This window comes from Haliotis asinina, chromosome 11 (genome assembly GCF_037392515.1).
Source record: "Haliotis asinina isolate JCU_RB_2024 chromosome 11, JCU_Hal_asi_v2, whole genome shotgun sequence".
Taxonomy (NCBI): Eukaryota; Metazoa; Mollusca; class Gastropoda; order Lepetellida; family Haliotidae; genus Haliotis; species Haliotis asinina.
The window spans coordinates 37,757,057-37,782,359 of NC_090290.1; the positions used below are offsets into that span (position 1 = coordinate 37,757,057).

At 38.3% G+C, this 25,303-nt stretch overlaps 2 protein-coding genes across 3 annotated transcripts in view; both read left to right on the top strand.

Annotated features, from left to right (window-relative positions):
- The first annotated feature begins 1,633 nt into the window (after nucleotides 1-1,633).
- LOC137256009 (actin-related protein 2/3 complex subunit 2-like) lies at nucleotides 1,634-14,784 on the top strand. Its single transcript, XM_067793664.1, has 11 exons — nucleotides 1,634-1,789; nucleotides 3,735-3,769; nucleotides 4,918-4,976; nucleotides 6,104-6,157; nucleotides 6,546-6,591; nucleotides 7,423-7,609; nucleotides 7,889-7,982; nucleotides 8,595-8,721; nucleotides 9,321-9,421; nucleotides 10,261-10,361; nucleotides 11,096-14,784. The coding sequence occupies exons 1-11, from the start codon at nucleotides 1,716-1,718 to the stop codon at nucleotides 11,118-11,120; spliced, it is 903 nt and encodes a 300-aa protein (XP_067649765.1). The 5' UTR covers nucleotides 1,634-1,715; the 3' UTR covers nucleotides 11,121-14,784.
- Nucleotides 14,785-19,369: 4,585 nt separating this feature from the next.
- LOC137256007 (rac GTPase-activating protein 1-like) overlaps nucleotides 19,370-25,303 on the top strand; it is a 40,148-nt gene continuing 34,214 nt past the window's right edge. The window contains exons 1-2 of one of the 2 annotated variants that reach the window (XM_067793659.1): nucleotides 19,377-19,434; nucleotides 19,759-19,812. In XM_067793659.1, coding sequence (XP_067649760.1) covers nucleotides 19,408-19,434; nucleotides 19,759-19,812 — 81 coding nt within the window. In that variant the 5' untranslated portion in view covers nucleotides 19,377-19,407. Of the gene's footprint in view, nucleotides 19,435-19,758; nucleotides 19,813-25,303 lie in introns of both variants that reach the window. The other variant, XM_067793661.1, reaches the window with a different exon arrangement.

Sequence of the window (25,303 nt, forward strand, 5' to 3'; positions counted from 1 at the left end):
ATATAACCATTATGTATAGCTCAACACCCTTGACCTGTGAGGTGTTGTTGTGACTTGAAATAATGACAGCTCTTACAGACAACTTTTTTTATTATCGAGAGATAAATTATGACAATTAAAATGCTCAATGGTAGAAGAATTATAAAGCCCCATACCAAATTGGAAACGGATGGCGCTTATAGTTTTAAAGTAAAGTAACCAAACACCGTCCTGAAACATTTTATGCCAGACTTTATAGGGTAATGTCCGAGTAACTGTTTATTCCTTTTGCAATAATGGAACCGAGGCCTATTATTTTTAAGGAATGGGTAGTTACAAAGATATTACCCAACTTAAATTACATTCAAAGTATTAGGAATATTTCTGTTATTAATAGCAAATGCCAAAATGACAAGACGAAGTGCCTATATTGAAACTGTTACACATCACTCCATTCCTGAAAAGTTATGAAGCGAGCAGACAATGGAATGACGTCATGTAATTTGAAACTCCTCATTGCCTCCATTTTGTTGGACGCTGTTAATTTACAGGCGCTTCGTTACATTTCTCCCACTCCAGTAATATATGTGTATCACAGAGTGCACTGAATTGCACCTTTTCCTGGCTACCTGTCATGTCGAACAGGTATATATTACTGGTGCTTCATTTAGTATAAACGCAGTGAGAGGCACAATGTAAAATGGTTTTATAACTGTTATATTTCATTTAATTATTGATTTTTAAAGCTTACTATTGAAATCTAAACAAATATTGATATATTGTGATTGATATGTTTTGTAGATACATTTTAATGATTGGTAATTTACATTAGTAATTTAGGTTGGCTGTATCCTCAAGAAAGTGGGTTGATGCATTGTAAAATTACTGGGATAGTGTAAATCCAGCAAGGGTCCTTGCAGTTAGCAAAGGCACTGTTAGTCAACATAGTCCCCAGTATGGTGATATTATAGTATATTGTCTTAATAAAACAATTTTAGATTTACACGATAGACTGAACACCTCTCTCTCTCTCTCTCTCTCTCTCTCTCTCTCTCTCTCTCTCTCTCTCTCTCTCTCTCTCTCTCTCTCTCTCTCTCTCTCTCTCTCTCTCTCTCTCTCTCTCTCTCTCTCTCTCTCTCTCTCTCTCTCTCTCTCTGCTATTTTATATTGATGTAGGCAGTATTTTACTTGATCAAATGAGAAAAGCGCGGACACTGTACGTAGTTGGCCATATTAGTACCTTTATCTGCAGATGTAAGGGAAATTGCTCCGGGTTAGAACTGGATTTCAGCAACCTATGCGAAAGAGGGTAAGAGGCACCTAATGGGAGGTTTCTTTGAATATATCCTATGTGAAAAAAACTCATTTCACATCAGTTCACATTGACCGTAACCAGAGACCCCAGACCGGTATATTCTCTGCTGTAACATATCCCACGCATTGATTGATTAATAAGCATTACTCGGATTACATCATCAGTGACAAGTTATTGTAACTTTTAAAATAAACCTGAAATTTAATATTTCAATTTCTCTTGATAAATACTGTATACTTTCGAAACATACGAAATGCACAAGTGTATGTATGAGAAGGAAAGTTTCAGCGTGAGTTTCTCATGGATCATGTGACATGAAACAAGCCAATCAAACTCGCCGGTACTCCGCCATCTTTTATTGTCACTTCCTCTTTGGTGAGCACGAGCGAGGGTGGAAAGAAGTCCAACATCGTTAATTGCGATGATTTTACTCGAAATAAGCAATAGGATAGTCGAAGAGACTCTGACAACAAAATTCAGAAATGTTTTAGAAGGGTAAGTGTTTGTCAAAGCTTTAAAATTACCTGCAAGTCGTAGCCGGCGTGACCAGGTTCGGAGGCAGTGCCCGTTTATTCCACTTCCGCATGTCAGTTATTACTAAACGCAAGGGTTTTCAACGTTTACGAGATCTTTAATAAGTTGTGTTTTCCTTAGGTGTTTTTACACCCATGCTCACTTCCTGTCGTTGAGTTAAAGCTTCTTTGTGAGCCACTGTCTTCATATTGTCGCTTATTTTCACCGATAACTGATACATTTTCCTTACGGATTTCGTGCACCGCTTATCATTTGTGTCAAAACGCCCAAGTAATTCGGATGAAAGCCCAACAAATGGACTCTGTAGCCAATGTGTCAGAAACTTTCACCAATGGCAGAGTTATAAACAGTCTTGAGCAGTGGCCCATGTCGGATTGGGTTCAACATTAGTTTAATGGAAGTTAACAGTGTGGGGAGTTACCTATGACTCAACTTCCTGCGAGGTACAGCAAGTGTTGTGTTTACCAGCTTGAGGGCATGAACTTTAGCACAGTCTGAAACTTTTGCCACAAGTTTTGTGACAGATTTTGATAGGTCTAGTACGCTAAGCTAATGCTAAAACATTGTCTTACAGCAAGCATACCTTCTTGTTAAACTCCACAGACATCAATATCCTAGATATTATAGCTGTGTGAAGATGGTTTACAAATAATCAAGTCTAAACCAGACAATCCAGTGATCAACAGTATGATCATCGATACATGGAGTTGATATACAATGGCAACTCAATCATGTTAAAACAATCTGAAAACCAATTCCAGCCTGGATCTTCAGGTGTAGAAATAATTTCTAATGCAAATGAAAAAAACCAACCAAGTTTGTGGTTGTAGAATCACATCTTTTGGTACAAAGAGGTTCTCTTTGAATTTGTGTCTTTGAGCATGTATGGTATGGCTACATTTGTACCATGTCCTGGCGGCAGTCTCCTTGATCTTACCTGTGGTGTATCTAATAATTACGCCATGGCTTCAAGGAACCTAAGACCGTGGCTATCTGATTGGCTCATTACAAGATAGCAAGCCATGCCAACAGCTCCATGTACATAAAAGTTTTAGCTTACCTGTCTCAGTCGAATGTAAATCTGCTGAAAATAAACCTCAACAAAGTAACGTTTATAACTTTTTCATTTCCAAAAGAATTGTGTCTTCGATTGTCTCATCCCATTCCAATCTATAACTGTCAACTTCGTCCATTATTTGTGAAAATGTAATGTTGTCAGTGGTGTCCTTCCACTCTTGAGGGCGCGTTACGAGGCAGTTAAGTTATCCAATCACTTGAGGTTTGTCCAGATAGACTATGGGTGAGCTGGTGTTGATTGACAACTGAATATGTGCGCCCTCAACATATTCAACTGTCAATCAACCCCGGCTCGCCCATCATCTATCTGGATAGCGTAACTACTACATACTGTCAATGAGCTTCAGGAGAATTAGACCCGTGAAGGTCCCGGGGTAGAATAGGCCTTCAGCAACCCATGCTTGCCATAAAAGGTGACTATGCTTGTCATAAGAGGCGACTAACGGGATCGGGTGGTCAGACTAGCTGACTTGGTTGACACATGTCATCGGTTCCCCATTGCGCAGATCGATGCTCATGTTGTTGATCACTGGATTGTCTGGTCCAGACTCGATTATTTACAGACCGTCGCCATATAGCTGGAATATTGCTAAGCGCGACGTAAAACTAAACTCACTCACTCACTCAGGTGAATTAACAGATTAAAAAATTATTTGTTTACTTTAATTCAGCTTGCATTACACATCTTTTCACAATTATTTCAATGTGTGAAGCCCATGTCTGGTGTTCCCTGTCATGATAGTGCTGGAATATTGCTAAACGTGGTGTATAATCAGAAACAATACATCAATTTTATTATGAATATAATTGATTTTGGTTTTGTTTTCAGAGGGAAGCCTGATGGAGTGGACATAACAGTAGCAGGTGTGTGTTTCAATGTCTCCTTGATTTATGTGTCTGTATAACTCCATAATTAGTGGCTTTGGCCATGTTGCATAGACGTCTTGATTATGCATAACTAAAATAGGCAGATATACCAGCTGAATATGTAGGGGTTGAAGTAACTTTACAACTGCAAGGGTACTCTGGTACATTGGTACATGTAAAATTACTTGACATGGTCATTTTTTCACCATATCCATCGGTTTTCTTGTTCATTTTTTAAATAAGCAACATAACTAACATTGGAAAAGTAAGTGGACACCAACACAGCGTGATATAAAAATTTGCTTGCCCAGCAGACGAAAAAGCCACTGACAGAGTAGTAATATACATTGTAGTAAGTAGGGCAGCGCAATAAAACTGGTTTACCAGTATTTACATGAAATCGATACGTATAGAGATAACTTGATCAAAAACTGGTTTTTCAGCATGCATTCAGAAAATTTTGGAAATCTTCAGAGATTTCCGTTTTTCACACCAGAAATCAAGTTAAGTTTGGTTTGAACTTGTGTTCTGTTTTGGATCTGAGTGTTATAAATGTTTACTCATTAATAATTAGTGATCTCTGAAATGTCCTGACCAGGTCAAGCTGCTGTCTAAGATCCCAGGAGAATCTAGTGTCCACTGTGTTGATGTTAAATTGTTTTTTTCCTTGCTTCCTTTGTTTTGACATGATTAGAAGTTTTTATTAAAGCATAATGAAGCATAGTCATTTTTGGTGTGTTTTTGCTTTGTAAATCAAGCATTAACTCTATTATACTAGAGTTTTTCTTTGTGGAATAATATTCTTGCAATATATTGTAATACATATCACAATATATGTTTTCGAATCGCAGTATGAAAATTCTCTTCAATACCCATATCTAGTAATAAGGGTTATTGAAAATGACAGCTGGAGTGATCAGGTGATTTAACAGTTCATTGGCTGATGGGACGAGGTATCCTTAGTGTCATAAAGCTATACTGACTTACTTCCACTGTCCATGCTGCAAGTGACACCATTACTCACATGACCAGTATTTGTTTACCACACACGTATTTAGAGTAGTACTAAACTAGCTCATATAGAAATAAACAGTGCTCAGATACACAGCCAGAAATATTTATCAATATTTGTTCACTGTTTACAGATTTCGATGGAGTGTTGTACCACATATCCAATCCTGATGGGGACAAGTCAAAAATCATGGTAGGTTGGTTTTTATCTCAGTGAGATGTGGAAATATCATGCTTACCCAATGTTCAAAATTAATTTTGATCCTGAGGCCTGAAGCCGACTGAAAACTGCTCAGACCCACAGCTTTGTTTTCTGCAGGTCCTAATGGCTGACAACTTTTCATCCCCAAAACTAAGAGATTTATTTCCACATTAAAATATTGGGCCTACGCATTATGATCAGGATCAATGTTTGACAGTTAGCAACTTTCTGTTACACATTTGTATTTTGTCATTATGGGCACACAAGTCAACAACTAACTGAAGCGTTTCTGTGATTTCCTTTGCATATTTGGGATGCTACAGATATAGTTTAATGCATATTTTGTAATTTCAATGCATATTTTACTCAGCAACTTATCTAGACGTCTAAGAGCCAAGGACAGACACTGGGCTGTGAAAATTTATCATGGTCATGTACATTGATATATTTGTTTGTAACATTTGAACCAATCAAGTAAACAATTAAAACAGGATAACCATCTTCCCACAGCTATATTTTGAAATAAAAATTCATATTTTTCCTTGTGTATAGTAAGAATAGTATGATAATTAATATGCTGTTTCATAAACAATATCATGGATCAATAAATTTTTTTGTTCTATTGTAATATTTTACAGATTAATATCCCTTTACCATCATGATGATTTGCTTGAATGTGTCAGAGTGATTAATGCTTCACATTTGAATCTTTCTTAGTCTGATTCCCATGTGTGTGGGGAATGTGTCCGAAATGTTGAATGACTGTGTTGAATGTTTCCCATGTGTGTTGAATGCGTGTCATGTGTTTGAATGTTTCCCATGTGTGTTGAATGTGTCTCATGTGTTTGAATGTTTCCCTTGTGTGTTGAATGTTGCCCATGTGCGTTGAATGTCCTGTGTGTTGAATGACTCACTGTGTGCCTGTACATTAAATGTCCTGTGTGTTGAATGACTCACTATGTGTTAAATATCTGTTGAATGTTCCTCCTTTGTGTTGAATATTAGTTGTGTGTTGAATGAGTTTCCTGTATGTTCCCTGTCTGTTGAATGTTGTCTGTTTCCTATGCATGTTGGATTTGTTGCATGTGTGTTGAATGATTATTTTCCATCATTTACAGGTCAGTATCTCCCTGAAATTCTACAAGGATTTGCAGGAACATGGAGCAGATGCAGTAAGTAGTTTTTGTACCAGTATTAGCTTTCATCCTAATGTTCATTAATTGTATCCATTTCTTGTAAATGGTGTTATGCAAGATTGATTTGCTCACACTTCGATTTTCTCTTGAATGTGGAAAAACTTACTGGAAGTGTCTTTTTCAATTCTTAAACCAGCTGGAACCAAACAAGTTACGATCTGTAAGAAAGAATGCCTTGTCAACCTTTTGAACATGTCTGGGATTCATGTAGTTGCCAAACCATTAATGATTACGTTTTGCACAACATTTGTTATTTCCAATGGGTCAAAAGCTCTTGTGTCACCTTTCCTTATGTCAAGTGTTGACTGAGATCAGAATTGGTCAGGTTTCATTGTTTCCTAAATGTAGTCATTTCTCTCCCCAGTTGATCAAGAGAGTCTACGGATCGTATCTCACCTCTGCAGAAGCAGGTATGTGGTATATCACTGGGGAATGTTGGGATATGGGAGGGTTGTCTTATCAGTGTAAAATACCTTCATTATTTCCCGTGAAACCACAGCACCAGTTAGTGGACAATAATTAGTGGTCCTGTCGGTACTTTTTGGTTTAAAATAACATTCATATATTTACTTAACTATTGAATTTATTTGAACTTTTAACATCTTTTATGTTTTTAGAAAATTCACTGGCTAACAGAAGCACTGTAAATACACAATTTAGTGGTCCTGATGATTTTATACTAGGTCAGGGACCACTGGTTAGATGTAAAACTTGCCAGACCTGATCAAAACTTAACTGCCCACAAAATATGTACATAGATACATGTCTAACTTTTAACTCGACCGTCTTTGTTAAAAATAACTCGTCCCTTTTGGTCTGGCAGGCAGGTATTTCGAACACTGCCCAAGTCATGACTTGTGACGTGACAAACTCTTCATCTTTTCACTGTTTTGATTTCAATGTGAGAGGATATCTCCAAAGCCTATCACTGATTCAGTGTGTTATTACTAACTGGTATACTATCGTTTAACCCAATACACCAACCAGTATACCAGAGGTTTTAAATGAAACAATCCCGTGCTTCAAATACTCAATAACACCTGGAAATTGGCCAACACATGATGTTTATCTCCTAATTGCAGTACACATATATCCTTGATATTATAGATTTCCCTATTTGTTGAATGACTGGATGTTCAGTTCAACATTGTTACAGCCTGTAACTGATGACTGATGACTGATACTTTCTCATGAAGAAATTTGCCATTATCTAGTAAGGCATTATGTATTATTTTGGACAGGCTACAACGTGTCAATCGTGTTTGACCTAGACAACATTCCGTCAGATCATGAAGAACAGGTGAAGAAGGCAGCACTTCTGAAACGGAACTGCTTTGCATCGGTGTTTGAGAAGTACTTTGACTTCCAGGAGCAAGGGGAAGAGAGCAAGAAGAGAGCTGTCATCCAGTACAGGGAAGATGAAACTATGTAGGTGCTTCCTCATACTGACAGGGTGGTGGGGTAGCTTAGTCGTTAAAATGTTCCCTTGTCACACTGAAGACCAGGTTTGATTCCCTACATGCGTAAAATGTGTGAAGCTCATTTCTGTTATCCCCTGTGAGGGTGGATATGACTGTCTTCCCACATCAGTCTGTCTTCAAGTGAGTTATATTGGTTCCAAGTGGCATTTCACCTTCTCACCTCACCTCACCTCACCTCACCTCACCTCACCTCACCATTTAATAAATACCATGTTTCTGTTGACAGGTACGTAGAAGCTAAGAAAGATAGAACAACAGTAATTTTCAGTACAATCTTCAAAGACGATGATGACATTGTGATAGGAAAAGTGTTTATGCAGGTAAGTTCAATATCTGATGATAACTTTGAAAAACAGGACTATCAAATACATCTATATGATCCAAGTGACATCCAGTGAGGTGATGTAGTATATGAAGTTCTCACGACTTGGGACAGCCTAGTTGTCTCTTATCCCAGCATTATGTTTCACCAAGGGAGAGAAACCTTTAAAAGGTTCCCACTAGCCCACATTTGAGTGGACAATAAGTGTTCAGTCCTGTGAGTTCTTCTCTGGACACAAAAAAAACAAAAAAACATTCTTCAGATTTACTTTACTATCAATACTAATTTGCTAACTTATTATTTAGTGGTCGAGATTAATTTTTGCTAGTCAGAGACCAAAGGACCAGCATAAATTTTGCATACTGTGATATGATTCATATCATAATACTGTGGAAGTATGAGGAATATATCTTGAAACAATGAAACATATCAATACAAAATTCAAGGGCCGCTAGGATCACTGCAAAAGTATCATTTCATGGTCCTGATGAACTGTTTCTTGTCTGGGACCACAGGACCTGCATAAATTTTCAACTCTGTTCTCATAAGTGATAAACATTCATGTATGCATACACTTCATGCTAAGCCTTGAAATGAAATGATTTTCTAGGAATTCAAGGAAGGCCGAAGAAAATACCAGCAAGCACCTCAAGTGTTGTTCAGCCACAAAGAGCCACCTCAGGAACTAGATAACACGGAAGCTAGAACTGGGGACAATATAGGATACATCACTTTCGGTGAGTGGGCTTCGTTCTGACGTTACTTGTAACTTGATGTGTACAGATCTTCTAAGCATGTTTCGTATGGAGTATCATGTCTCAATATAGTAAAGGGGCAGTTGAGTGACTTAGTGATTTAGGTGTCCGCTTGTTGTGCAGATGGTCCTTGCTCAATGCCACAAGTGGGAACAATGTGTGATGCTCAATTTCGGGGTCGTCTGTCATGATAAAAACCCAGCTATATAGTACAGATTCTACACTTGTTGTGAGGTTGAGTCCTCCTAGGATTCAAACCCAATCTTTGCAATGAGTCATTTCAAATACATGACAGTGTTTTGGATACTTTGACGTTTTGAATTGACAGTGCTATGCGTTTGCAAGTAGTTGTAATCACAAATCTGGTTTAGCTGTTCACTGATGGCTTGAGGGATGGTGGATTAGCCCAGTGGTTAAAGTGTCCGCTTGCCATGCAGAAGGTCTGGGTTCCAACTTCCATACCCCACGTGGGTACAATGTGTGAAGTCCATTTCTGGTGTCCTACATTGCTGGAATATTGCTAAAAGCAGCATAAAAGTCACTCACTCACTCACTCATTCATTCCTTGTACTGTTTTCCAGTTCTGTTTCCGCGCCACACCAACAAGAATGCACGGGATAACACCATCAACCTAATTCACACTCTTAGGGATTACCTTCACTATCATATCAAGTGCTCGAAGGTGAGTGTTTTCAGGAGTGATAACCAAGTACCCCACTACCCTTGGGGATTTTACAGGACTCTTTAATTACCCTGCATCGTGTTCGCACCCAATCGAGGTGGTTCCACGGTGATTGAATTAATTAGGGGGAAGCGCTTCATTTAGTACCGCGGAGCGCACCATCTCGCGAACAAGAGACGATAGGCCGTCTGGCGCACACGTTACATCTCGGAGTGATAACAGTTGACGGTGAATGCATGTTAAGGTACTTCAGGGATCGAAATGATTAGTGCCACATCTAAAATTGAAATGGCAGTTAAATTCTTACCAGCGTGCCTTTATGGCACACTTGATGTTTTGGAAAGTGCATTAAGGCATGTTTCACCATATTGTCTTTCCTAGGTTTAACGTGACATTATGAATATGCTTGTCAGACAGACAACTAATGATCAGTGTCTTTTCACAGTTTGAGGTCAGTAAACAAACAAAAATACATGCCTACTACTCATGGTTTATTAGTGAATATTACAATTTTTATATTCACTTCACTAATGATTTGAAGTTCAGTTTAATAGACCATGAATTTTTGGCACGCCTGAAACTGAAATGGTACACTTATCATAACAGTGCCCATGAGACAAGCTTGAAAAAGACAGTCCCTGCATTTGCTTGTCACACTGATGAAACTTTGGTTTAATATGGTTATTACCCCAATACATAATATGTGTGAAATCCATTTCTGGCATTTTTGCTTGGATTGTCCTAAAACCCAAGTCACTTGTTGGGTTTGTTTTTGAAATGTAATGTACGAATGTCACCCTTTTTACCTCGTTTGAACATACTGATCTGATCTCGTTCAGGCATACATCCACCAGAGGATGCGAGCCAAGACGACAGACTTCCTGAAGGTATTGAACCGAGCCCGGCCAGAAAACAAGGAAAAGGAAAAGAGGACAATAACGTATGTAAACGGTTGCCATGGGTATAACTTGATAGGTGATTTGTTATTCGCAACTCCCACCTCACCTCAGTGGTGTAGTGGTTAGAGCATCCGTGCAGAAAGCTCAAGGTCGTGTATTTGATCACGGACGCTTCATACCAAATAGACATTAAAATATGGTACTTGTTGGTCCCTGCTCAGCATTAAGGGATACAACAAGGATTGTATATTGTATATTGTGTCTGAGTGGGATATTCATCCTGAACTGTGGCATGGGTTTGTACAAGCAGCACGTACCCACACATGCACATTATGATATGAGTAAAATAGTCTTTAGTACAATGTAAAACCCTATTTCACCTCACGTTTTGGATATTAGTGATATTGACCCATGAAGGTCACGGGGTAGAATAGGCCTTCAGCAACCCATGCTGGCCATAAAATTCGACTAACAGGATCAGCTGGTCAGGCACACTGACTTGGTTGACACGTCATCGGTTCCCAATTGCGCAGATCGATGCTCGTGCTGTGGATCACTGGATTGTGTGGTCCAGACTTATTTACAGACCGCCGCCATATAGCTGGAATATTGCTGAGTGTGGCGTAAAACTAAACTCACTTACTCACTCACTCACTCACTCATTTGTGAGATAGGTTCGATGCTCTCAACTCAACTCACTCACTCACTCACTGTTAGTGATACTAGCACCACATTTTAACTGATTGTCTAACAAAGCATTTTCTTTCTCTTGCAGGGGTAGAACCTTCAAGGCCAATTAAAGAAGATTATGTTTAAGCCATTATTCCAATCATAGTGATAATAATATACACATCATTGTATGATTGAGGTTCTGCATAGGTTGGACATGAAAAGTGCTCTGTTTCCATGGTTACAACTGAGCTCTCATCCTGTAGCACTCAGCCCTCTCAGATAATTATTAGACTTTGCTTTTGTGTGCAAAATCATAAACATTTTGCTGATATCTCTTTTATAAACAAGGTTTAGCTTTCTGATAAGATTTTCAAACGAATGAACTATATCCCATACACAAGAAAGTAGACAAAACCTGTGGGTTTTTTTATTTAACTACAGCTAAACCATCAGGCTAAAGAATTGTAATTTGAGTAATAGGCTTAGGGCTGCAATGCCCACACTTCAGTTCGATTCGATTTTCTATATTGGACCCTCAATTTGATCATTTTCGATTCAAATCTTGATACAAGTAAAAACCTTCGTATTTCATTTTAACTCTCAACATTTCATTAACATTCTTAACATTTCTCCTTATTTTAGTGCTTTAAACTGCTGGAGTTGGGAGTCAGAATCATGTTTTGGCTGTGTGGGAAAAATTTAAATAGGTATTCAAATATTGAATCGAAATAGAGATAATGGTTATTGAAAATGGAAACAAAGGTGTCAGATTTGATTTTCGATGAAACAAACTGAATCGTTGCAGCCCTAGATAGGTTTTCTTTACTGTGGAAATAGGTTTGTTTTAAAATCTATGATATGTTTACTCCAAGGACATAGGAAATGGTTGCTTGCCATTTGATGGGATTATTTATTGATGGTGGGCTCACTGGTTCATGCATTCAACTGCCATTCCAGAATTTCAGGTTTGAATCCTGACCTTGGTACTGTTTAAGATTTTAGTGTACCTTATCATTGTAAAGTGGGTGTCACCTACAAGGGATAGATCCCAACTGTAATTGTCATGTACCCTTCTTTCAAAATTCATGCTGGTCCACTAGCCTGTGGCTGCTAAATTCTGCTGAGGAACAGTGACAATTGGATACAGGTAGTCCTCAATAACTGTTAGCATTAATTTTGAAGACTATTAATATAATAATAATAGTATTATTTTGAATCAGTTCTCAATGCTTCCATTTTGTTACGATACAGAACTGATTAAACTGATAGACAACTCTATCTTTAAGCCAGACAGTTTACAATTGAAGACTTAACTGGTCCACTGGACATGTCTCAGAAAAAAATATGTTGCTAAGGCAGCGTGTGAAGTTTGCGCTGGCCCTGTGGTCCCTGGCTAGTACAAATGCATCAGGACCACTAAATTATAAAGAGATCCTTTTGGCCAGTGGATTATGTATTGATAGGTAAGTAAATCTACAAATGTTGTTTTGGATCAGTGAAGTACAAACAGAACCAATAATTATTGTCCACTCACTTGTCCTGTGGTCTAGTGTGAAATTTTGAATGGTTTCTTTCTCTGCTAAGGAGGTGCTTTACAAGGTTGACTAACGAAAGTAATAACCTTTACTTCTTGTTATCATAACTGAAATATATCACTCTCAACAAGATTTTCGTTCGCTCTGTATATGATAAATTGCAGTTGTCTATTCATTCTTTGGAGTCTTTGTGACACCCTTGATTTTTTCCCCCCATTTTTATTGTTCATTACAGCCTTTGTCATGTCTCTCCTATGCTGAGAGATTAAAAGCTTATTTTAATTGTTGATTTTCTTCATTTAATCTTTTTTCTCACACAGAATCTATGCATTAGTTTTGTTGAACAAACATGTACATGAAAGTGATTAGACCAATGTTGATATGTGTACATTTTTGGTGATTGTGTTAAAACATGTATGTAAAACATAAAATGTAAATAACTTTCTAAACACCAACCACAGTACACATACATGAGAAAGATCCTCTATTTTGTTAAAATCATTTCAATGTAATTGCACAATACTGTCACACATACAAGCTTCCAAATACTCCTTTTCTCAAGGGGAAAAAAAGGTTTATTTTTATTGCAGTGTAAAGGATACATATATGTTTATAACAAAGCTTGCACATATTAAGCTTACAAGGCATGATTGAAGAAACCTGGCCTGGTTTTGTTAAGGAATAGCTGACGTCTTTATATGACACTTTTTCTCTGACAGCTTTCAGCTTTCATGAAGCAAAATATTTGTCTCTGTTGCTGAAATATTAAACAGCTGATGATGCTGTATTTGACTGCATTGTTATGGTTCAAGGTTAATTGAGTTTTTATTGTTTCAAAAAATATTAGTATGTTCCTAGTCTAAGAAGCAAAACAAAAGAGTCCTTCAATTTTTAAAAATGACAAAATGGGTATGCTAATGTTTCAAGAAATATGTTTCAAGAAATATACTTAAAGATGGAGGATGTCCCATGCTGGAGGGCAGAATTTAGCATTGTTCAGGGTGCTTTTGTATCATTACTTGTTTATTTTATGATATATTTATCATAGTATATCTGTTAAAACTGTTGACCTGGAGGTCAGGTTATAACTGTACTTAGCAAATATGACTCTGTGCTTTGTTTCTTTATTGGCCGGTCTGATATAGCTGACTTGGCTTTATGCCATCCTTATGTAATAACACCAGATATTTTCTGATCATAGATGTGACGATTTTAATTTCAGTTGGGTCACTTTAAAATAATTCATTTCAATTTATCTACTTACGATTGCCTTATAGTACAAATCAAGCATTTCTGTTTCTTGTTATGAAGATTGAAATAGTTCAATTAAGAATGTTCTGATGAACAATGGTGACTCCATTTTATGTTGTATCAACAAGATGTCACTTTGACATAGGACTATGGTAAACTGTGAGCCTTAAGACGATCACTTTGTGAATGGCGCCAAGGAGAGTAGAAGGTCTGTTTTTCCATCCCTTGCTGTCATACCAGGGTTGATGTTGAAATATGTTTTACGAGAATGGTGGCCTCAAGAGTTCTTAATGTGTCTGATTGGGGTATCCATAAGGGTTTTAATGGGCTATTGCTATAAAACTGACTTCGGTTTTGCCTAATACAACAGTGGCATTAATAAAAGTCATGTTTAGCCTCATATCTCTACACTCGTGAGGTATTTTCTCCTGAATTAATAGATGTTTGACTGCTTGTGAATTTCCAGGCAACTAATGTAGCCTAACTTGCATCATTCTGTATGTTATGTCAGAAACATTTGAACTCCACTTACCTTAAACAAGGACAAGTGGTATTTTTTCCTTGACAGTCACTTTAAAGTTTTGTGGATTATGACATGACAGGTCATTTCTACAGACAAGTGAGTATTATTTCTGTAAGAAAAACATGAGGTGGTGCGGCAGCCTCATGGTTAAAGCGTTTGCTCGTCACACCCAAGGCCCAGGTTCTCTTCCCCACATGGGTACAATGTGTGGACCCCATTCCCCTGGTTAGATGTTCCTAAATATTACTAAAAGTGGCTTAAAACTCAAGCTCTGTGAGGAAGCAGTGTTTCCCTTCTTATGACTCCTAGCATGTTGCCTCTCATAAAATTATGTTTTCCTACTATTCCTGTCTAATAAGACATAGTCTAATATAATGAACTTGTTACAGGATATGTTCAACTGTGTAACAGGTAGTCCTGTATTGAACATACTGTCTTGTATATATATATTGATAATATCATAATAAAACCAGTGCCTAATGAGATGGTGTGTTCTTGTGTTTGGTAAATGTTTTCAACCCAAATGTTTTCTGACCCTTGCTGGTCTCGTGGATGGAGTGCCTACCTGGAGGAGGGTCCGAGTTTGATCCCAAGTAGTTTTTGAATATCTCCTCAGGTGCTTTGCATTGATTGGATGAAACAATGAATGGTTGACTCACTGTGTGAAGAACCCAAGTCCTGGACATGATGCTTGTCATAGAGGGTGACTAAATGGATTGGGTGAACAGACTTTTTGGCTTGGCAGATTGTATATTGCTGTATCCCAACTAAATGGATTGGGTGAACAGACTTTTTGGCTTGGCAGATTGTATATTGCTGTATCCCAACTAAATGGATTGGGTGAACAGACTTTTTGGCTTGGCAGATTGTATATTGCTGTATCCCAACTAAATGGATTGGGTGAACAGACTTTTTGGCTTGGCAGATTGTATATTGCTGTATCCCAACTAAATGGATTGGGTGAACAGACTTTTTGGCTTGGCAGATTGTATATTGCTGTATCCCAACTAAATGGATTGGGTGAACAGACTTTTTGGCTTGGCAGATTGTATATTGCTGTATCCCAACTAAATGGATTGGGTGAACAGACTTTTTGGCTTGGCAGATTGTATATTGCTGTATCCCAACTAAATGGATTGGGTGAACAGACTTTTTGGCTTGGCAGATTGTATATTGCTGTATCCCAACTAAATGGATTGGGTGAACAGACTTTTTGGCTTGGCAGATTGTATATTGCTGTATCCCAACTAAATGGATTGGGTGAACAGACTTTTTGGCTTGGCAGATTGTATATTGCTGTATCCCAACTAAATGGATTGGGTGAACAGACTTTTTGGCTTGGCAGATTGTATATTGCTGTATCCCAACTAAATGGATTGGGTGAACAGACTTTTTGGCTTGGCAGATTGTATATTGCTGTATCCCAACTAAATGGATCACTGATCATTATTTCAGTGCTGGAAGTTGCAGAAGTTTAATGGGGACCAGTGAATTTGACTGCACCTTGCATTGATAAATGAAGTGATAGGACGCCAACTCCAAAGGAGGGATCATATATGCTTTCAAGAAAGCTTTGGAAAACGTTACAATGGATAAAATGACCAGGGTAATGTCAGGGAGATTCAAGTGCGGGAGACTTGTATGTCTCCACATGCAAACAGATTGTCAACTTACAATGGTAAATAACAGGAAAGGAAAGATTCAAGACAATTGTTAGAACTCATTGGCGGAATAATTCTCCAAAGAGATCGCTGAAATGGCGTCAAGGACAGCCTCAGTTGTGAAGTGGGCAGAAGGGTGAGGTTTGATCCTCGTCCGTTTTATATAAACGTCTGGAATGCAGTATGATAGGAATCAAAGATTTCAGGACAGGTTGACCAGAATCTTAGAGGGACGTCCTTGTCAGAGCTGTGGCTGGTATTGCTTTGGACCAAGATGCATTTGTACAACCTCAGACCTATGCTATATTTAAGTATTGGAGTTACCATTACATTAGCACTAAGATCGCTATGTACAACGTCATGTAGTGAGTGAGTTTAGTTTTCAGCGCTCTGCAATATTCCAGCTACATAGCTGCAGTCGAATCTGGAACGGGCAAGCCAGTGATCAACATCATGAGCATCGATCTACTCAATTTGGATACGATGTTAACTGAGTCAGCAAGTCTGACCAGATCCCGTCAGTCGCCTCTTACACAGCATTCTGTAATATATATATATATATATATATATATATATATATATATATATATATATATATATATATATATATATATATATATATATATATGGGTTTCAGACTGCCTTGAATATTTACCTGTAGACGGTCAAGGAAAAAGAACATAGCTGATGTCACTGATAACTGAGGCCCGGTACACTCAGATACGCTTCTAAAAGCGCAGTAATATTGAAGGCAAACAATTGACCTTACCTCATAACATTGTGACATTAAGTGAACTGTACCTGACTTAAGGTAGACAACTTTTTAAATTCACAGTGCCACGGTATTCACGTATATATTAAATATGTAACATATCTTAGACTAGGTTTGTCGTGGTTAGTTGTTTAACTCCAAACTTATAATTATCCAGGAACTTGACAACAGTTTGGAATATACGGAACAGCAAAAGAAACGCAATTAAAAAAGATGAAATCTGAATAAAAGTAAGCATTCATGTTTGTCTTCTATTTTGAAAAAAAATGACAATAAGCCAAAGTCGTGTTTCTTTTGTTGTTCGGTATATTTGAGTCTGTGGGAGGTAATCTCGGGACTCATTTATTTCGGCAAGTTTGGAAATGATGCCATACAGTCAACCATGTCACCCATAGAGACCAGTCGACAAACAGGGACCGTCGACAAACAGGGACCGTCGACAAACAGGGACCGTCGACAAACAGGGACCGTCGACAAACAGGCTAGTCAAACATTTTACCCTGATTTACATCTTTGACAAGATCGATTAAATGAAACATTGATTTCATAAAATATGGAGTGACACGGGTAATTTAGTTGGGCAAATTCCAAATTCAAATGTGAAATATGCAGCTTTATGGAATACAACTTGTTGTTTATTACGTTGAGCGACGTTTGTTGAGCGACGTTTCGATGTAGATTCTTACATCGTTTAGCTTGAAAACGATGTAAGAATCTACATCGAAACGTTGGAATCCATAAAGTTGTATGCTTCACTTTTGACTCACCAACTTCTAGAATACCCTTTAAACAAGTAACAAATTCAAATGTTTGTTGATTAAGACTTCACATAACAATCATTGAGTCTGGTCCAGACAATCCAATGATTGACATTATGACCACCGTTCTACATAATTTTGTCACCATGTTAGCGATTCTAACCATCCGTTCCAGTGGATTTCGTCTTTTGCAACCCATGCTTGTAAAAGGCGAGAAACGGAACAGTCGCAATATAGCAGGGATATTTCTGAGTGCAAGATACAAGCAAACAAATCGTACCCCCTTACGACAAATATGAGATGCTAAAGATCAATGAATGTTCAATGAATTCAGTTCTGTTCACATTATATGAACAGTGTGCAAAATATTTCCACTTGATAAACTGAAAGAAGGATACATGTCGATAATGAAACAAAGTCGGCATGGAAAGGTGATTCGGTTAATATTAACACAATGAGTGCATTTGTGAGATGGCCCGTGAAGGTCCTGGGGTTGAATAGGCCTTCAGCAACCTATGCTTGCCATAAAAGGCGACTATGCTTGTCGTAAAAGGCAACTGACGGAATCGGGTGGTCAGGCTCGCTGACTTGGTTGACACATGTCATCGGTTCCCAGTTGCTCATGCTGTTGATCAAGGGATTGTCTGGTCCAGACTCTATTATTTACAAACCGCTGGCATATAGCTGGAATATTGTTGGGTGTGGCATAAAACTAAACTCATTCACTCATTTGTGACATAGGTTCGATGCCCTTTTAGCAATGACCACAGTTATCAATATTGTCGGCACCATTATGGGCTTGTCGGTTTGCGAAGTAGACACTGGTCCGCTAGCTCGTTGCTAGTAAAAAATCCAGTCGGGCCAGTAAATCTCAGTCACTGGCCAGAATTTTCATTTTGTTGATATGTCACTCCCTCCGACTTGTTAGGTTATAGTACACTTTTAAAGCATGCAAGATTGTGGCAAAAAAAATGTGTGTCGTCATATTATTTTACCTTCGTATAATCCTTTGCTTAGTTTCTGCATTCAACTTTCGGGCTAGTGAATTATTTTGTGGGCTAGTAACTTTCCGACATAGCTAGTCCGACTGGCTAGCAAAATTTGGAAACTATTTGGCACACACAATAGAATATGTTTCTATTTAATTCAATGTGCACCCTACACAGGCAATTGGTCCGAGAAATAAGCTCATTTTATTGAAATATTTATCAACAAATTTTAACAGAATCCAAATAGATCCCTTGAAATCTATATGGTGTATGAAACGGGACATGTCTTCGATGTTGCTGTATGATATAAATATATGTATTATTTCACGAATAGCTTGAGAAATTCGGAAGGGCGATAACTGTTACAGTTAGTGGTGAGAAAACATATATTCATATTGCCATGATTCGTTCCTCCTTGATAAATAAAAACATGGTCGTCGGCAGTGACACATAGGCGAATATGTAATTAAGTATCATAAGTGCTTCATTAAATTTGTAAATACTGCTAAAATATGGCGATAACTGTTCGCTGGTCAGTCCTGGTTTTATTTCATTTGAAAACGAACAAATACAAGCTGTTTTTGTAAGAGATTCAAGCATATGTACATCAGAAAATACAAAACATTCCAAGATGGACAATTAAAAGGGATGATCGTTCCTTTACGGGTTATTTTGTTCTCTTTTGGTTTAAGGCTATTTAAAAAAACAAACAAACAAAAAAGAAATAATCACTCTGGCATACTGCTGTGTGTGTGCTCGAACTCCTGCTATGGAAGCTTTGCCCTCTTTAAAGAGCAAACATTCTTCTGAAGAGTTGTTCCCCTTAGATATCTAGATGGCGCACTTTTTACTTACGCGTTCCTGATTGGCTAATAGTGCTTCGTTTTGAACCAGCCGCGGATTGTGAAAATATACATGGAAAAGTCATGATCCCTGAAAGAAAACCTTACCAGGTATGAAAGAATCATAATTTGGTGGATATATTATGGTATCTTTATAAATTCTAACACCAGAAATATAGTACTTTGAATTTACTGATTGTTGGAAAATCGGTGCATGCATGAGAGAATTTCAGATAGTGCCCAGGTGTGTGGATGAGCTTCATTCACGTTCACATTGTTAACATTCTCATAATATCAATATATGACGCTCAGACTTTTAGATTGCATAATCCTAATGTCTTACTTAAGAAGTTTTAATCTGAAAATATACCACGTTCCGTATGATACAAATGATATGGATATCATCCTGGCTTACAAATGAAATGTTGATTTCAGCTTACCATGAGACTTCCCATGAAAGGCACAAGCAAAGAATATACATTTAAATCAGTGAGTTGTGCACAGAATGATGATTATGTTTTCTTGTGCACACACTTAATGTTAATATAATATACACCCAAAACTGATATATGAAGTTGAAAATCTTTCGAATCATGACTAAGCTTTTGTGTCTCTCTATTGTCAACAACAAACAAAATGTCCTCTTGTCCAGTTAACTAGACAGATGAAAAGAAATACGCAGAATTATTCTTTAGTGAAGCTGGTAAAAGCCATCATACACATCTGAAAGATTTCATGAAGACACAACAGGAGTGTCAAATGTTCATTGTAAGTTCAATTTCACGTCTTAAGTCTGCACACTCAACCTCGCCTAGAATTTTGTATATAGCCCTCACTTCAGCATATACCAAGGGTCACAGAAATTGATGTGTAATGAAACAGTATCCATTGTATAAGGTTTGCATGGAATACCAATAAACACAGGTTAAGACATGATAAGAATGCTGAAAGAGAAAGGTGTATTGTGACCAGATTGAACTTTTGCAAGCATAGTGTGTATTGTCAGAGGCCATAATATTGTCAGAGGCCATATGATATAATCAGTAGAGGACGTAACGTGTACGCGAGACGGTCTCCCGTTACGCGTACAAGTGACTACCTGAGAGGGGGTCACTCATACGCGTGACTCCCTGATCACAGAGAGAGAAATTCTGCATGTCACACAAAAACATGTCTAAAATTGTTATTTGTGAAAATAATTAAACAAAATTTGCTACAGTCATTGACAGATGGTCAAGTTATCGGATGACGTGAATGAAAACATAAAAAGAGGAAATTAAATTGTCAAAAAATGACAAAAATGTGCAAAATTTGAGCAAAAATTGGCGATATTCAACTGCGAATTTCACCTATGTGCATAATTTTCAGAAACGTACATTTAGTATTTTCTGAAAGCTCATTTATCGTAGATTCATAATATATATGCAGCTTTCGATGCACACCAACGCACACCTGTTTGTTATTGTGTTGAAACATGTTTACTTTCTTCGAAACCGCGCGAATCGTCTCGCGTGGAAGTGACCGGGTTAGCGTGTCATTAATGGGAGGTAACTGATGCCTGACTAAATTGCCCAGTCAAAACATCCGTCTTGAGTCTGAGACTGTGTGAAGCGTGCGTAATGTACATGGCGATATTTCTTGCGTTACATCAAAGGGGTATAATAAATTTAAACAAAATCACGAATAACATTTTTTCATACGGACTACTCTTTTGTTGGAAAACACGATTAAGAGTGGGGGTCACTTCTACCGATGCAAAAACAGTTTTACGTTTTATGGTAGCTGCCATACCAGTAGATATTAGACTTCAGACGACAATTTTCACCTATGTGTACACTTCACATAAACATGATTTTCATATTTTCTGAAAGCTTATTCAACGCAGATTTACCTCGTACATGTACTTGTTCGTGTACATTAACGCACATAGGTGTATCATCGTGTTGTAACAAACCTACCTTCCTCCCACCGCTCGTCACAGACACACACAGCGTCCTCACAATATAGTTACGCGTACGAGAGACGCTTCCCAGAAGCACGAACAAAAGTAGTCAGTTTTTGACGGCAATTTTCACCTATGTGCACATTTCACACAAACATGATCTTTATATTTTCTGAAAGCTTATTCCATGCAGATTTACCTCGTATAAGTACTTGTTCGTGTACACGAATGCACATAGGTGTACACTCGCGATGAAACACATCTACTTTCCACCCACCGCTCGTCACAGACACACACAGCGTCCTCCCAATTTCGTTACGCGTACGAGAGACGCTTCCCAGAAGCACGAACAAAAGTAGTCAGCCTTTGACGACAATTTTCACCTATGTGCACATTTCTCACAAACATGATGTTTATATTTTCTGAAAGCTTATTCCATGCAGATTTACCTCGTATAAGTACTTGTTCGTGTACACGAATGCACATAGTTGTACACTCGCGATGAAACACATCTACTTTCCACCCACCGCTCGTCACAGACACACAAACGGCCTCACAATTTCGTTACGCGTACGAGAGACGCTACCCAGAAGCACGAACAAAAGTAGTCAGCCTTTGACGGCAATTTTCACCTATGTGCACATTTCACACAAACATGATGTTTATATTTTCTGAAAGCTTATTCCATGCAGATTTACCTCGTATAAGTACTTGTTCGTGTACACGAATGCACATAGGTGTACACTCGCGATGAAACACATCTACTTTCCACCCACCGCTCGTCACAGACACACACAGCGTCCTCCCAATTTCGTTACGCGTACGAGAGACGCTACCCAGAAGCACGAACAAAAGTAGTCAGCCTTTGACGGCAATTTTCACCTATGTGCACATTTCACACAAACATGATGTTTATATTTTCTGAAAGCTTATTCCATGCAGATTTACCTCGTATAAGTACTTGTTCGTGTACACGAATGCACATAGGTGTACACTCGCGATGAAACACATCTACTTTCCACCCACCGCTCGTCACAGACACACACAGCGTCCTCCCAATTTCGTTACGCGTACGAGAGACGCTTCCCAGAAGCACGAACAAAAGTAGTCAGCCTTTGACGACAATTTTCACCTATGTGCACATTTCTCACAAACATGATGTTTATATTTTCTGAAAGCTTATTCCATGCAGATTTACCTCGTATAAGTACTTGTTCGTGTACACGAATGCACATAGTTGTACACTCGCGATGAAACACATCTACTTTCCACCCACCGCTCGTCACAGACACACACAGCGTCCTCCCAATTTCGTTACGCGTACGAGAGACGCTTCCCAGAAGCACGAACAAAAGTAGTCAGTTTTTGACGGCAATTTTCACCTATGTGCACATTTCACACAAACATGATGTTTATATTTTCTGAAAGCTTATTCCATGCAGATTTACCTCGTATAAGTACTTGTTCGTGTACACGAATGCACATAGGTGTACACTCGCGATGAAACACATCTACTTTCCACCCACCGCTCGTCACAGACACACACAGCGTCCTCCCAATATTGTTACGCGTACGAGAGACGCTTCCCAGAAGCACGAACAAAAGTAGTCAGCCTTTGACGACAATTTTCACCTATGTGCACATTTCACACAAACATGATCTTTATATTTTCTGAAAGCGTATTCCATGCAGATTTACCTCGTATAAGTACTTGTTCGTGCACACGAATGCACATAGGTGTACAATCGCGATGAAACACATCTACTTTCCTGCTACTGGCCACAGACACACACACACCGCCCTCACAGACGTTCGAGAGGCAAAAGTAGTCGGTTTTGACGACGATTTTCACATATGTGCCAGTTTCATAGAAACATTAACTTAACATGTTCTGAAAGCATATTCAATGCAGATTTACACCATACAAGTACTTGTTCAAGTACACGAACGCACATAGGTGTGGCATCGCGTTGAAACACATCTACTTTCCTCCCACTGCTCGTCAGACACTCAAACCTTACTCACAAGATCGTTACGACTACGAGAGACGCCTTTTGCCACGGGAGCCGACCCGGTGCTCAATATGTTCACTCGCATCAGGTGGTAAGTAACTTCGGAGGACTGCATGATCTTTAATAGTTTAAGCAAAATGTATTCTTGAACACACTGCATGCAGGAATTACCACTCATTTCCTTAAGTTTTATGTCATTGTCATCAACACGTAATGTTATAGAAATGCGATTTCTCCACTTTTAAACAGATGACGTGAATGTGATAAAAAAAAGAGTTATTTAGACGGAGATTTATGTATTCATATATATTGTTTCCAGTCTAAGTAAACTTAGCCTCAGTACTTTTCCTTACGCTCCATTACTGAGTCTAACAAAACCTTATGGGAGGTCGCGTCAGGTAACCTTTGGGACTGACCAATCAGAACACAGCTTTCCAAATCGCGAAAGTGGACATTCGCACACACCTTTTGAACTTTTTATCTCGAAAAGGTTCGTACCCGAACGATTCCGAATGTTGTTTAGCGTATGATCGCTTCTGGGTGATTCACACGGCGCACATTACAACCATGACAACAGAGTTAACTGTCTCCGAAAACAGTGCTTTGGCAATATTCAAGGGATCTCATCTTGCAGAAATATTAGCCAATGGTCACCATGTCAACAGAAACCCCAAAGCGTATATATCGCAGGTCAAATATCTGTATTTTCTGCGGATTGTTGTTTGTGGAGAGAGCTGTGCCCCTAAGTAGTAGCCGTTGTCTGATTGGTTAAATCTATATAACCGTCTCGCTATTGATTGGACGGTCATAGGTCGCTCAAAGGTTGCCTGATGCGACCTTCTGCTAGGTTTTGTTAAACTCAGTGGTGGAGTTTAAGGAATAACATTGAGACTGAGTTTACTTAGACTGACATTGTTTCAAAGCTGTATTATTAGTCAACTACAGCAATAAAATCAGTCGAGCCATCCCTGAGCAGATTTTGCTCACCTACATATCAACTGAATTTTTGTCACAACTGAATAAACATGATTCTGTCTTTTACCAGCTTAACAACACCAAACAAAATAGTTAGCATTTAATTGTGCGTTTTTAAGTTTATCACGGACGATAAAAGCATCGTAAGCAGGAAACTGCACAGTGGCTGGCAGTGTCCACAAGACAGCCGTGTCAACTGTCTGCAAATATGCTGTCTCCAAACCCAATAAATGGGTATCCAGTCTCCTACCTGTATATTCAGGGCTAATCAACTGCAGTCATAAACTATGCCTGACTGCATCCTCTTCATTCCGGCTTAATCATTGCTGGAAAACAGTGTCGTGTGTGATATTGCATAATCTGTGTGAAATTTATTTGTGTTTCATTCTGTCAGGGGACAAATACAATTCGCCGTACTGAAGAATTTTGAACATGCACCTGTGTCCGAGAATATATAACTATTTCCATAGTTATACTAAATACATATAAAACAGTCAGTGAAAGGTTACGTAATTATGACAAATAATGCAAAACTCCCTGGTATACACATATTTCTTCATTCTGCAGATGATGGCTGAAAAGGCTGTCCAAACCAACATGCTGGACTGTAGCTGGGTCTGGTTGTCTTCTCCTGTCCATGCTGTCGTCCAGGAAGGAAAACCCTTCCTATTTCACGCATATACATAAAATATATATTTCTGTGTTGGCTTTGAATGTATTGTTTTTATCTATGAATACTGTTTAAATAATCTACCAAAGTAAAAGATAGGAAAGCCGATGATAGTGTTGACAACGACGCACAGCACTTTCAAGTACTCTTCGAAGATAATCAGTACAAGAATAACTCCTTCATACCAAAACAGAACACTTTGAAAAACATTATAACATTAAGCAATAAAAATCTGTTTATAAGTCGTCGATCAGTAATGCTATGGACAATATTTTGAGTTTGTAATCATCTGGAACAATTTTATTCCTTTCTTCCTCATAAATATGTCATCTCATTATCACGTGAGAGATCGTTATCACGTGATCAGTTCAATCGGAATGA

What these genes read in the sequence shown, in the direction of transcription:
- LOC137256009 (XM_067793664.1), top strand. Translation starts at nt 1,716, where the DNA reads ATGATTTTACTCGAAATAAGCAATAGGATAGTCGAAGAGACTCTGACA. An exon ending in TTCAGAAATGTTTTAGAAGG is followed by an intron (nt 1,790 to 3,734) that starts GTAAGTGTTTGT and finishes TTTTGTTTTCAG; the next exon opens with AGGGAAGCCTGATGGAGTGG. An exon ending in TCTCACCTCTGCAGAAGCAG is followed by an intron (nt 6,592 to 7,422) that starts GTATGTGGTATA and finishes TATTTTGGACAG; the next exon opens with GCTACAACGTGTCAATCGTG.